General features: G+C 43.6%; 1 protein-coding gene across 1 annotated transcript in view; it reads left to right on the top strand.

Annotated features, from left to right (window-relative positions):
- MYO18B (myosin XVIIIB) overlaps positions 1 to 15569 on the top strand; it is a 764821-nt gene that overhangs the window by 506239 nt on the left and 243013 nt on the right. Inside the window, 2 exon segments of the mRNA XM_040358554.1 lie at positions 3008 to 3118; positions 4209 to 4313. Coding sequence (XP_040214488.1) covers positions 3008 to 3118; positions 4209 to 4313 — 216 coding nt within the window.

The raw sequence follows: 15569 nt of genomic DNA, 5'->3' as shown, positions 1-15569 counted from the left end.
GTGATTGGTCGGCGGGTCGCCTGAATTTGACCTTGCCCCGGATGTTGTTGCCGTATGATAATCTCATTGGCTGCATCCAAGAGGGTGGTGATTGGTCGATGGTCTATTTGCACCATATAAATTTCTAACTATTGGGGACGTCTGCTTTACTCCCTCCACCTGACGCTGAAGAAGTCCCGCCCACGGGACGTAACGCGTACGTAAGGGGAGGAGTTACGCAGGACGTCACCCCGATCGTCGCCGTTGTGGTCTCTGACACGCTGTCTTAGCATACACTCGGCTTATGAGTGTTGCCAAATGTGAGTGCTCATTTTTTTAAATATCCTTGCAGCAATAAACTTGTTTTATATGGAGAGCACTAGATTCCTTTGTGTTTTTTCCCTATGTATGGCTGATTGCTGATACCATTGGCTTGATGTTTCCTTTGGAGAACTAATTAAGAATACTGCTGATATGCTCTGTGACCTTCACGGGTCGAAGCAATGAGGTGAGAGTCCATCTTGCTTGCGGTGGTGGATTCCCTGTTGGTGTTCCTCTCTCACCTGCACCTCTGCTGGATTTTCTATGTTGGCACGTTTTATTTAAAGATTATTTGATCACTTGGACATTTATCATCACTGGTTTTCTCACTGTGCATAATTTGTTTTCACTGTGATATTTTGTTTTATTTTGTTATGTATTAGTTCACTTTGCGCCGCACTTTTTCACTTGATTTATGCAATTTGGGAATTTTTTATGAATTTATCCTCAGTGCTGGCTTGCATATGTTAGTTTGTATTTTTGTTATATTTTTCCAGCGCTGAATACTTCACATTATATTTTAGTATTGTAACTGTACTGGCTGTCCTCAGGTTGTAAAGTGCTGCACAAACTGCTGGCGCTATATAAATCCTAAATAATAATAACAATAATGATAATAAAATCATATGCCCATCCAAGACAACTTCCACAGAGTCCATTGAGGAGCAATGCTGTGACACCCTGTTAAAGTAAAGGTAAAATTTACAGTTCTACTGTCAGGGTCAATAGGTAATAAAACTATGTTACAGGGTGAAAGGTGTGTCTAACAAACAAAAACTGCTGTGTTAATGCTAGTGACACACTGCATCATATATGTACATTTTTTATTTTGCCTTTAGGTCCACTTTAAAGAGGAGCTCCAAGCCCCCCCCCCCCCCAAAAAAAAAGTAAAAGTCAGCAGCTACAAATATTGTAGCTGCTAATTTTTTATATTAGGGCACTGACCTGTCTAGGCATCCAGCAGTGTCCTCAGCCGAGCTGATTCTTCAGTGGGCTATCGGGTGCTGGCGCCGCCATCTTGACTATGGAAAACCATCGGTGAAGCCTGGAAAGCTTCATAGCTGCTTTCCTACTGTGCTGCACTTTGTGAATTGGGTGCAGTCTTCTTGGACCTGTGAAGTGCCCCAGAAGGCTGCGGGGGAAGCAGGGGGCCGAACTTCCAACTCAGTTCGCCACAGCGAACTGAGACAGAAGTGGGAGTGGGTACCTATCAAAGCCAGGTACCCGCTCCCCCCTCCCCCAAATTGGGAGACAAATGTGGCAGTGGAGGGGGTGGGGGAAGAAGACAAGCAGAACATCCTCATTTGAGAGGAGCTCCGCTTTAAGGCTACTCATCGACTTGAGGCGATTGTTGGTTGATAAATATCAATTCAGAAAACAATTGTGTGCCTGAGAGCACTCTGTGTTAAGGGAAATTTTGCAGTTTCCCAGAAATAAGACTTCTGCTGCCACAGGTGTCTTAGCCATTCATGAACATGTATGCTGGGCCAAAATGATTGTGTACCAATATACCACTATTGGGATTACCTTCTGTTATAGCCAAACTTTCTCGTGCTGATTAGAGTTGATGGCTTTTTGATCGTTTTAGTCAAGTTTCTCCAAAATCTGTATAGTTCTACTGTCTCTTTGGATCCCAAGCCCTTTTACAGAAGCAATGGTTTCCATAATATGCACTGATAATTGACAATTAGCCTGAAACAATTAGCCTGAAACTATATGCAGTTTTTATTCAGAATATTAGGCTATATTAAGCAAATGGTGGCATAAAGCAATTATTTACATAGCTCTGCCAACTTCCTCAAAAAAAGAAAACATACTATTATTTTTGAGATATGTGATAGAATGAGAAAAGTGAATACCTTTTGTTTTAGGAATTCTTTACAGAGCTATAAAGAGCTAAAGTACCACTTCTGTAGTTTCAAGAGGTGGTATTAAGTGCATGAAAACTAATAGAGACTGAGAATATAGTTGTTATAATGTCCATCAACTGGGTTGGAGCAGGGATTACTTTGATGAGATCCAACACTGGCAGTGGACCTGTGATGCAAGCCCTTGGTTATACAATCAGTGGCCAGTCTATTGGTACAGTTTTATCACCAAGATTAAAGTCAATCTTCAGCTACTATATAAATCCCACCAGTATGATTCTCAGCAAACACACACACACACAGACAAACACACACACATAATTGTATTACATATTAATATACAAACCTCAAAAGAAACCAAGTGGCAATAATGTGCTCACTATTACTTCTTCCGCTGTTGCTCTTGTGTCAGGCAAGGGGCATGATCCAACAATGCTTATACACACACACAAAAAGTGGAGAAAAACTAAAATAGGTGGAGTGGGGCTTTAAATGTACCTATCCAGCCCTAGCGCACTTCAGGTTCCTTACAACTGTACTTGCATCTAACTAGTATGGCTACAAAGCAGAAGAGAAGCCACTGGGCTCAGCTGGTAAGTACACCGCTCAATGTTGTCAATGCTTTGTAGAAAAATACTGGATGTCAAAAGGACATATGGAGATGACAAGAACTAGGCACAGGGTTGCCAGCCTGGCTCAAACTCACATCAGAACCCAAGGGACAAGTTTTTACACTCTCAAGACACGAATAACTGAAATACGTGCATTGTGGATCATTTGTCTGGTTAATCTTTATTGATACACTGTAACTAAAATATTTCTTTCTTCTTCCACAACAGATGCGTGTCCGTTTTGAAATGGAAATTGAGCGTATGAAACAGATGCATCAGAAAGAATTGGAGGACAAGGAGGAAGAACTGGAGGATATTCGCCAGTCATGTCAAAGAAGGGTATGTTAATGATCGGTGACTGATGCAAGCATGAAACTGTGCTAGAAGGGCATATGTGTGTTTTGGGTACGGGATTGTAATTCATTATGAATAAAAAAATTAAGATATCCTACTTTTCAAAGTTATTTCTTTTTACCACAGGGAATTGTCATTGTTATTTTTTTTTCTTTTTATTTAATACATTTTTATTTTAGAGTAAATATTGTCATCGGGGATTACATTTCTGAAATGCCCAACAAATTGTAAAGGGAAAACCATACCAGATGTTTCTTGGCGAGTGCTGATGTGGCCAAAGGCATTTAAAACTGATCATTAACAAACAAATGCTTCAAATTTAGCAGTTCAAATACAGCATTTTTTAATCACTAATATAAAATCATATTTGGTTACAAATAAAAGTATAGCTGTTGTTTATACAGGCCATATATTTTTCACTACAAATGGTCATTTTGAATGAATATGTTTACATATTATTTAATGGAATACTGAAAGTGAAGAAAGTAACAATGTATAAATGCACGCTTTCTATAAAATATATGTACATACATTTGGGTTCATAACTAAAACCATTTTATGCAACATTTTTTAAAAATTCAAGGAACCATAAATTGTAATCTTAGAATTTATCTGCACTGCCACCTGCTGATTAACCTGGAGTTGCAGTCAAAACATTCAGACCTACTGGTTGGTTATCAATAAGAGAATTAGTCCTGGACGAATGGGCTAGCTAAGCAATGTGAATAACAAAAGTCGTTTGCGAGTCTTGTTATTTAAAAAAAGTACAGAATACAGCAACTTGTCATTGGGTCAACCAGCAATATGGCTTTAAGCAGGCTCTACCAAAAACGGGCTGATTCAAGCAGATACGACCAGGCAAAGAAAGAAAAAGGTAAATGTCTCCAGGTTATGTGTTGTACCCCTGGAGGAATTATTTTTTTAGGTAGATGACGATCAAAGTTTTAAACCTATTTATAAGTATATGAAATATAGGAAATAAAAGTAGCTCCAGACGTGTTCAGTCACTTTTATTACAGAACATTAGAAAAAAAATTATTTTTAACCCTTTTTGTCCTCCTCTCTTGGTTTCTAGCTTCGACAGTTTGAGATGCAGCAGGAGCAGGAGTATGAGGAAAAACAGATGGTACTTCATGAAAAACAAGACTTGGAAGGGCTTATTGGAACCCTCTGTGAACAGGTAGGCAATGGGAACGATTCTGGCAGCTCACCATTATTTAATATAAATTTAATAACAGGTTCTCATACTATGTAGTATATCAACAAGTCTTATAGTGAAAAGTATAACACCACTAATTCTGTTTTAGAGAAACAATGAGGTATATTTGTACTGATGTTTCTTTCTGGAGAGGCAGGAATAACAACATTTCTTAGTTTTCCTCAAAATGTGTGATGTGGAGGTAAACTTAAACTAGCATTACAATTGGACAATTTCCCCCGAATTACTGTTCTGAGGACAACCCAAAATTTGGGATTTACTTTTTACTTTCCCTTTCAGTGATAATGGTAAACAGGACCAAAAAAGAGGGTAAATCTCCATAACGGGGTCACAGGCAGCAATAAAAACCTGCAAGGCTCGCTATTTCATCTGCACTCTATCCAAAAAAAAGTTTAGTTACACTTTAGTAAAAAATATATGGACCAATCTAAAAAAGCTCATGAGCATGGACATTTCTTTCATCTCATGTTCACACTTCTATGTGTTTACAATGTATTACATGTAGAAGTCTTTATTCTGCAAACATTTTTAGTTGTTACCACAACAGGAATAGAGGTAAAATCATCCAATGGCAATGCTTGTTACGATGACTGTCAGAAAGAGTTTTTCCCCCAATTAAAAATTACTTCCGGTCTACAGTACAGGAAATTAAGGGAATCCCCATAATGGCACACTTATGGCAAAGAACGCCTGACTGGTTATGTAAATAAAGCTGCAACCAAAACTTTTTTTTTTTTCAAATACCACTTTGACTTTGCTATAGGCAAACGGGCTTCTGAATTAGTCAGTATAATTATTTCACCTATGATGAGATCTTTGAACTGCCAATAATAATTATATTTTAGAACAGGTTTACCAGACACTGCAGTGATCTGCAAACTGTTGTTGGTCCCCTAATTGCTGCACGTCTCTGGTCATAAATCATAAACCGGTGTTTGCACATCTTTTTATTCCTAAATTTTTTTTATTTAAACTTTATATTCTATCTCTAATAAAACAGTAAAAAAGTTAGTTTGCCACTCATATATTTTTACCATTAAGCTGTCCTTTCTGCTTTAAAAGTGTTGCCAAGTGACCCTTGACATAACAAATGCTGAGACTCACTAGTTTAAAGCATTAGTCATAATTCATAATCAGAGAATACAAAAGCATATTGCATATCCTTAAATGTCTAATGTAAGCAGCTCAATACAGAGGGTAATTAAAGTGGACCTCTCATTAAAATTCAGACTTCACATGAATCAATAGGGAACATGTCAGCATTAATGAATCACATTACTATTTTAAGTAAGAAGTACCTATTTCTTGCTATAAATAAGATAATGCTGCTTCCCAACTCCCAGCCTTGCCAGCCTAGATCACATGGTCGCTAGTAGGGATGAGCCGAACCCCCCCCTGGTTTGCTTTGCAGTAGAACATGCCAACAGGCAAAACATTTGTTCGACATGGGGATATGTATCAATGCAAAAAAAGTTTTAAAAACAGACATTTTTTTGGGAGCAGTGATTTTAATAATGTTTAAAGTGAAATAATAAAAGTGAAATCTCACTTTAAATTTCATACCTGGGAGGTGTCTATAGTATGCCTGTAAAGTAGTGCTTTTTTCCCGTGTTTAGAAAAGTCCCTGCAGCAAAATGACATTTCTAAAGGAAAAAAGTAATTTAAAACATGCTCGCAACTATAATGAATTGTTGGGTCCCGCAATACAGATAAAAGTCACTGAAAAAAACGGCATGGGTTCCCACCCCAGTCCATTACCAGGCCCTTTGGGTCTGGTATAAATATTAAGGGGAACCCCGAACCAAAATGTAAAAAAAAATTGCATGGGGGTCCCCCCAAATTCCATACCAGCCCCTTAAGGTCTGGTATGAATATTAAGGGGAACCCTGCGCCAATTTTTTTAAAAACTGCATAGGGTCACCCTCAAAATCCATACCAGACCCTTAGGTCTGGTATGGATTTTAAGGGGTACCTCGCGACAACATTAAAAAAAATGTTGTGGGGTTCCCCCCAAAAATCCATACCAGACCCTTATCCAAGCACGCAACCTGGCTGGCTGCAGGAAAAGAGGGGGGATGAGAGGGCACCCCCTCCTGAACCGTACCAGGCCACATGCCCTCATCATGGGGAGGATGCTTTGGGGTCCAAGGAACCATGTCCCCATGTTGATGGTGACAAGGGCCTCATACCCACAACCCTTGCCCAGTGGTTGTGGGGGTCTGCGGGCAGGGGGCTTATCAGAATCTGGCAGGGGACCCTCAGATCCCGGCCTCCCCTATGTGAATTGGTAATGGGGTACATTGTACCCCTACCATTTCACAAAAAAGTGTCAAAAATTGTAAAAAAAAACACAGCAGACAGCTTGGGATAAGTCCTTTATTAAAAAAGAAAATAAATTCCAGCGATGTACATCCATTCTCGACCCGAGGGGATATGGTAATAAAATGCTTCCACGATCCGCCTCCCGTCGAATGACACTACACCCTCCGTGACAGCTCTTAAATAGCTGAGGGGGCGTGGGTTTACCTGCCCCCTCTGACGCCACCGGGGTTTACCATGGCATCAGAGGGAAGAGGGGTCATCTGTGACGCCATGGGGAAACCGCAGGAAACCCCTGTGGCGTCAGAGGGGGTTGGGGGTCATCCGCGCATGTCACGGATGGCCCTCCCTCAGCTATTTAAGTATCTCAGAGTATCTCGGAGAATCACCCAAAAAGCTCATGAATGGACAATAAAGCAGACCTTGGAGTAAAATGCAATCTGCTTATCACATCAGATCTCCTCCATATATAATTGCAGACACATTGGTGTCATATGATTTAGAAAAAAGGCCCATAGTATACAACATGCCTTTTACAGCTTGCAAGTTATCTTTTGCAAATCTGTTTTTTTATAAAGTGCCTGCTTTTCTGTAGATCAATATAAAGCATAAACACAATCAATCAGTTTTCTTCAATTTGACAGGGTGGCTGTAAATCAATAGTAAATATAACAAATTCTCCATCAGCCAAAGCTGAATGCATACTTTCCGCTACCTCTTTAAATACAAGATTCTATTTTAGCACTGTTTTCCCTCTGTCTCTGACTGCTTCTTAATGGATGTAGGCGGATTTTGCACTTGTGTAGAGAACTGCTGCTTAATATGCCTGTAACATAGGCAGCAAACTTAAAAACATCACAGATTAAAGACATGGCCATGATCTCACTCATGTATGAAGCAGCTTTCATGACACAGTGTGCAAGTCATACATTTTCCTCAATTAAATCAGAAGGATAAAACGGCCAGCAAATGCTGTCGACTAATTAGTATCACATCAAAGCATGATATACCCGCCTAAGAACCACTGACAATTAACTAGAGAGAGTTCTGTGTTTTTCTATGCAATTCAATCCTCGTAGATGCATAGCTTTACTTCTAATAATGTATTTATGTGCAGAGAGACATACATTTTATTAACCGTACGTGATATCATGAAAATATTATTGCTATCACAAAGTGCAGACAACAAATTGGACAGAACACTTAAAATGATGTTTATTATACACTAATAAATGCAAAGCTTAAAATGCATCAATAAAGAGTTGTGGCGATACAGAGATACAGGTACAGAATAAATGCTTAGGCAATTATAAATAAATTAGGATATGTCAGTAGTTACAGCTCATGACAGCTGAACCATTTGCATGTGTCATTTTGCAGTTTAGATATTAAAATAGGTTTCTGCTTAATTACAGCACCATTGTTTTGTAAACTGGTACATAGGGGCTCATTTGTTAACACTGTTGCAACAGGGAAATTGTTTTTAAAGCAACCAACTAGGATTTGTCTTCTGTTGGTCTGATTCAGAGTATAGCTTTCAGGAACTAAACGATTAAGGGATTGGTAGCACACTCTATCTTAGTAAACGCTGTGAAGGCAGACACCTGTGCTTTGAGGGTACTCAATCTAAGACCCTTGTCTATGTTAGACTGGAGAAATGTCATCACATAATGCACCTGTTGCTCTGCAGGATCAAAGTCACATTCAACAGTGAACTGAGCTCTATAATCAATTATAAGAGTGATTCATACTGTTTTCTTGCTCCGGACACCTAACCGCACTATATTTGCCCTATCAAGACCCAGGTCATCACGATCAATTAAATAAAGGGGAAAGAAGTAACAATTTCACATTGAAATAGCAGGTCTGGAATATTAATGGGAAAATAATTTGTTGTTAAATGGTGAGTTGTCACCAAGGGTGTCATGGCCAAAATGGCAGGATTGCCAGAGCCAGCTCAACTTCTTGCCATAAGCTCCTGATGAACTTGGCTATAAGTGGAGTCAGAGGAAACACCTTGACCATGCAAAAAAAAGTAAGCACTTCTATTGCTGTTGCCTGGGTGTTTATGAACTTTGAAACCTGCTGCTTGCTGTTTTGATGAGATACAGAAGAGGTCTATCTTGGGTTAACCCTTCTGGTGCAAACACCTTCAACCTCGAGGTCGACTCATTGTCGTCTACAGCTGTTGTGGACAAGTAGTCCACTTACTAACTTTCTGGCTCTGGGAGGTAGGTTGCCATAATATGATGTAGATCTAACTGTGTCCAGTTCATAATGGATTTTACTTCTGCCATCAATGCAATCAAGCATGTTCTTCCTTGACTCCTGACATAGGCTACTATTGCCCTGCTGTTTATCTGTATCTGAACTGCCTGCTAATTGTGGCGCAAACTCTCTTAATGCACAGCCTGCCACCTGTAATTTAAGGACATTCAAGACTAGGGATGAGCCGAACACCCCCTGGTTCGGTTCGCAGCAGAACATGCGAACAGGTAAAAAATTTGTTCGAACACGCGTTAAAGTCTATGGGAAACGAACATGAAAAATCAAAAGTGCTCATTTTAAAGGCTAATATGCAAGTTATTGTCATAAAAAGTGTTTGGGGACCTGGGTAACAGAAAATAAGAAAACCCACGAGAAAAAAAAATGGGGGAAGAAGAACCCTGACTCTCCAAGATATTGTAACGTTTTAAAATAAATATATTTTCCAAACAAATTTAGAAATATCAAAAAAATAAATCCTTATTAAGCCAATTGACCCTTAGGAATGTATAATTTTACCTCCCCAAATAATTTAAAAACGAAACCAGTTTATTGCCATAAAGACTGTATGGTATCAAATACTTAGATACTGTACATTATTTAGAACACCTTATATCCTATATAGCAGCGGTCTCCAAACTGTGGCCTGGGGGCCAGATGCAGCCCTTTAGATACTTTAATAATGCCCTTGGGGAATTAATCCCCCCACTGTTACTGACACTGACATTGACAATGGGGCACTATTCCTCCAACTGACACCAACAATGGGGCACTGTTACCCCCCCCTAATACCAATGATGGTGCATTGTTTAACAACCACTGACGTCGGCACATTTTCTTCTCCCACTGACCATAGTGCAGCCCTCCTAAAGTTTGAAGGACAGTAAGCTGCCCCTTTGTCTATAAAGTTTGGCCACCCCTGCTATACAGGAAATGAGCCCAAAACTCAGGCTTATATCTATGACTCTAGAAATCATCCTGGAACATGTATGCAGCATTAGCATCCATGTGTGTCAGACATGTTTTTTGGGTTCAGTTATCTATAGAAGTTGATATTATGGCGTGTTATTTTGTTGGCTCTGCCTGCCATTCATATATTTATTTCACCTACCTGTGCAGTGGGACCATATCTTATCTCTATTCTGAAACTACTGTGGGTGTAATGCCTCGTACACACGACCGAGAATCTCGTCGTAAAATAAATGTTGTTTTCCTCAACTAGGTTCTTGTCAAGCTTTCCTTGAATACACACTGTCGAGACAAAATCTCGTCGTTCTCAAACGCGGTGATGTACAACACGTACAACGCCACTATTAGGGGAAGTTCGATTCCACTGGCGCCACCCTTGGAGCTGCTTTTGCTAATCTCATGTTACAGCGTGTTAAGTAAAAGTTTGGTGAGAGACGATTCACGCTTTTCAGTCTGTTACAGAGTGACGAATGTGCTATCTCCATTACGAACGTTACTTTTACCGATGGTGCGCTCCCGTCTCATACTTTATTTTGAGCATGAGTGGGTTTTTAGGCATACGCACAAACGTATTTCTCGTCGTTAACCAGCCCGATGAGAACCACGACGAGAAAATTGAGACTCCCGACGAGAAAAAAGAGAGCATGTTCTCTTTTTTTTCTCGTCGAGATCCACGACAGTTTTCTCGACGAAAAACATACACACTACCGTTTTTCTCGGCAAAAAAGCTCTGCCAGCAGTTTTTTTGATGTTTTTTGCCGAGGAAAACGGTCGTGTGTACGAGGCATAAGAGTTGTAAATTCTACTATTTTTGCATTTAATTCTAATGAAAAAGTTAATCACATTAGAAATTTTTAGTTTATTCTCATGTATATGTGGGGTCATCCTGGAGTATACAGGAATGAATTAAAATGTACATCAAGTTCTGATCACTTCAAACATATATGTTGTTATCCATCAAAGGTTCAGCAGAGCAGTTGAGACAGATCCTCTACAAAGTTCATGCCTGGAATAGGCTGTTTTTCTTTATAATCACAAATTCCAGGAAATGGATTGACTATTAGTGTTGCTCACGAATATTCGCATTGCGAATATTCGACTCGAATATAGCATATTCGAGAAATCGCGCTATATTTCGAAATTCGCGGTGAATATTCGCAATTCCGAATATTCGATTTTTTACAATTTTTTTTTTGAACCAGATCACATCCTAGATATCTCCATCGACGTCTAAAAGCATTGCTGGTATCATTAGAGACCCTGGGCCGAGTAGCTGAAGCGTTCATTGAATTTTCCAGAAAGATCGCAATGCGATTATTCGGCAAACGCAATATCGCGCGATTACTTTCCTCGCCCCGATCTTCCGCATCAGAGCGATTTTTACAGTTTCATTTTTAAAACAGATCACATCCTAGTGATCTCCATAGACGTCTGAAAGCATTGCTGGTATGATTAGAGCCATTGGGCCGAGTAGCTGAAGCGATCATTTTATATTGCCGAATATTCGCAATGCGAATATTCGGCAATAGGAATATTGCGCGATTATTTGCTCCGCCCTTTTGCATCAGAGCCAATCAGAGTTCTCCTTCCACACTCGTCACAGGTTAGCAACCAATAGGAACCTGCCTGCATGGACATTATATAAGCTCACTCCCAGCACCATTTCATTGCAGATTCAGAAGCTGGCTATAGAGTGTGGAGGCTGTTTCTGTGTTCCTGGTTTCCTGTGTCTTTGTTCTTGATTGATTTAGATCATCACCAGCATTGCTATTTAGTGATTCCAGTGGATCTTTTCCAGTATATCAACTGCTTTTTTCAAAGCAATAGACCCAAGAGCTTTTTTCAAAGCTACGTTTTGTGCTGTTTTGTGCTGTTTTTTTCATTTGTGTTACTGTTTGATCCTGCAATCCTCGCTGTTCAGTGATATTTGCAAGAGATTTCAGAACACATTTTGCTGAGCTTTATAAAAGAGCTTTTCTAAAAGCTAAGTTTTGTTCATCTTGTGTTACTGTTAGATCTTGCAGGTTCGCTGTTCAGTGATATTTGATAGGCATCTCAGTTCACATTTTGTTTAGTTTTTCCTAAAGAGCTTTTATAAAAGCTAAGTTTTGTGTTCAGTTTAGTTAAATTTTGTGTAGTAAGTGTACACACTGTTAGTGTACATTTATTTCATCTAGCTTAGCTTAGTGTGTGTTTAGTGTCTGTGTTTTGTGTTTAAAAAAAAAAAAAAAAAAAAAGTTAGTGTTTGTTTAGTGCTTTTTTTTTTTTCTTTAATTTTGTAGTCCTTGTCTGGTGTACTACTTTTCTTATAGTTTAGTAGCTGTCTGTGTACGTCTTTGTCTGCGTGCCTGTCTTGTAAAAAATACACAAAAACACATTTTGTTCACATTTTCCCCCCCCAATAAAGTTTACCCCCCCCACACACATATCAGCAATAATGAGCGGCATCCGTGGCCGTGGCAGCAGGGGTAGGGGAGTTACTCCCAGTGCTGGATCGCTGCCAGCACGGGGTACCTCTCGTGCCCCTACTAGTGGTAGAGGATCGGGTGCAAGGGGAGTACGCCTGATCCGGGAGTTCTTCCCATCGGGCAGCCGCCCGATATTGCCATCTCAGGCTCAAGTAGTGGTGGACTACATGGGGCACAGCAGTGCCACTGAGTCGTCGGTCCCGACTCACAGTAGTACCACCATTACACCGGTGCCTGTACTACCCCCCCCCAGCCCCCAAGAGTCCAGCATCTTACTGTTCGACAGCGACAGTGAGAGGGATCTCTTGGGGGAGGCCATGCATCAGGCAGACCTCCAGCTCTGTCCTGATGGTCAGGACCTTTTTGAAGGGATGGATGAGGAGGATGGGATACCTGCTGGCAGTATCCCAGAGACATCCCTTCAAACTGGTGCTGCTGTTTTGGTGCAGGAAACAGCAGCACCTAGTCAGACCCAGGCGTGGGTGAGGGGACAGCGGAGCCAGGCTAGAGGCTCCATGTCAGGTGGTTCCCTCAGACCAACACATTTCAGCCCTTGGTCTGACATCTCTGGGGGCGAAGAGGGTGACCCATCATGGTTGCCATCTGACGCGTCGGCTCACTACGTCAGTGACGACGGGGAAGGTAGGCACCCTGGTGAAACGGTGCGCCAGGTCACCACCAGGGAGACCATCGTCAGGGTCTCCACTGGTGATGGCAGCAGGAGGTGTCAGGAGGAGGAGCAGCAGCAGCAGCAGCAGCAGCAGCAGCAGGCAGCTCCACCTGTGCGCACCGAGTCCCAGCAGGTGCAAGTAAGCGTCACCCCATCTGACAGGAGGGCGGTGCTGAAGTCACCTGTCTGGAATTACTTTACCCTGGTGGCAGACAACCCTACCGTGGCCATCTGCCGGATTTGTAAAGTGAGGGTGAAGAGAGGGAAGTGTTTGGCTCGGGTGGGTACCACAGCCCTGAACCAGCACCTGAGGATAAACCACTGGGCGTTGTATGACGAGATGAAGCGTGGTGGTGGTAGCAGCGCCACCACCACAAGTGAGCAGGGTACAGCAGCCCCTGCCACATCTTCATCTCTTTCCAGCAGGTCATGCCCCCCCGCTCCCTCTAGTAGAGGTACTGGTACCGGCAGCCAGACCTCTACTTCCACAGCACCCTCCACGTCTGTGTCCCGCACTGCCGTCCGGCGCCAGGCGTCGATTTCAGACGCCTTTGACCGCACCACTCCCTTCCCCCCTGGAGACCGACGTGTGCGTTCCCTCAATGGGCTCCTGGCAAGGGTTATTGCCCAACATCTGCTGCCCTTCAACATAGTTGACAGCAACCCCTTCAGGCAGATGTTGGAGCAGGCCCAACCCCAATGGCGTGTCCCCAGCCGCCATTTCTTTGCCAGGACTGGTGTCCCTGCCCTACACCAGCACATTGTGCAGAATGTAACCCTGTCGCTGGATCACGCTGTCAGCGACAGGGTTCATCTGACAATGGATGGCTGGACCAGCAGGCATGGGCAGGGACGCTACATCAGCTTCACGGCCCATTGGGTTTCCCTCCGAGGCGTCGGTGAGGGATCGGCGGCAACCGATCTTGTGGTGCCGCCCCGGGGTGTCCAGGGGAGAACTGCTGGTCTCCCTCAAGCCACTGTCTCCGCAGCTGCTGAGCCTCCCAGCAAGCACCCCCGTAGCTACTCAAGTGTGGGGCACGTGCGCTGTCAGGCCGTGCTCCAGCTTGTTAGTTTAGGGGACCGGAGACACACTGGAGAAGAAGTGCTGAAAGCACTTCAGGCTCAGGTCCAGAAGTGGCTGACACCCCGAAGGCTCCAGGCAGGTATGGTTGTCTGCGATAACGGCAGCAACCTACTCGCCGCCCTTAGTGCTGGCAGTCTGACCCACGTGCCCTGTCTGGCACATGTCCTCAACCTGGTGGTGCAGAAGTTCCTGCGCACTTATCCAGGGTTGAGTGACATTGTGGCAAAGGCGCGTAGGATTGCCAGCCACTTCAGGCGCTCCCCAACCGCTACCGCGTCCCTGTCCAAATTGCAGCGGAAGTACAATCTGCCCCTTCACAGGCTGATTGTGGACAGTGTGACGCGGTGGAACTCCACCCTCCACATGCTGAAGAGGTTGTGGGAGCAGCAAAGGGCGGTGAGGGAGTACCTGATGGAACTAGGCACTGAGAGGGCTTCACCACAACTCCCTTTCATCGCCTGTGCGCAGTGGGGGCAGATAAACCAGGTCTGCCAAGTGTTGTCCTCCTTCGAGCAGGCGACCAAGATGGTCAGCAGTGAGCAAATTGGCCTCAATAGCGTGCTGCCAATACTGTTCATGCTGGAGAGGACACTAGATCGCCTGCTCGAGGCTGGGGAGAGTGCCTTGGTGGAGCAGGAGGAGTCAGCAATGCTCCACCGAGACCAGGGCCAGGACGAGGAGGAGGAGGAGGAGGATGATGATGAAGAGGAGGAGGAGGTGGTTGCTGGTGTCGTCCCGGAGTCAGGGCCTGGTCAGGAGGGAGAGCCGGTGTTGGGGGCACCGATAGTCCGGGGGTTGGGCATGTCTGAGTTTGACCAGCAGCGCCTCAGGGATGAAGAGTCGCACCTCATTCACCTGGCCAGCATTGAGGAGTCACAGCGGGCTGTGCTCTTCCCCATGGCTGCCCACATGCTGAGATGCCTCAGGAGGGACCCCCGGGTTAAGACCATCAAGACGAGGGATGATTTCTGGATGGCCACCCTTTTGGATCCCAGGTGCAAGGGGAAACTGGAGCAGTTCATCCCAGCCAGCCGGAGGCAGCACCGGATGGAGGAACTGCAGGCAGCCATTGTCAGACGGTTGGAGCAGGCAACTCCCCGGCCTCCAGTTGTCCCCCCTCATCTCACCCAGCAGGTGGCTGCACCCAGCTGCAGCCGAGCAGGGGACCTAATGGAAGAGATGAGGATGTTCTTCCAAACCGAGCGACCCAGTACCACCACCAGCAGCAGCAGCAGCAGTCACCACCAGCGGCTGGCCCACATGGTGGCAGACTACATGGCATCCGTCGGTGCTTCTGACAGTATGAGCACCGACGACCCCATGGAGTACTGGGTTGCCAGATTGGACACCTGCCGCGAGCTCGCTCAGTATGCGCTGGAGTTATTGTCTTGCCCCCCCTCCAGCGTACTATCTGAGCGGACATTCAGCGCGGCAGGTGGGGT

This window comes from Rana temporaria, chromosome 1 (assembly GCF_905171775.1).
Source record: "Rana temporaria chromosome 1, aRanTem1.1, whole genome shotgun sequence".
Lineage (NCBI taxonomy): Eukaryota > Metazoa > Chordata > Amphibia > Anura > Ranidae > Rana > Rana temporaria.
Note: the sequence above shows the minus strand (reverse complement) of the source record. Positions and strands in the feature narration are given on the sequence as shown.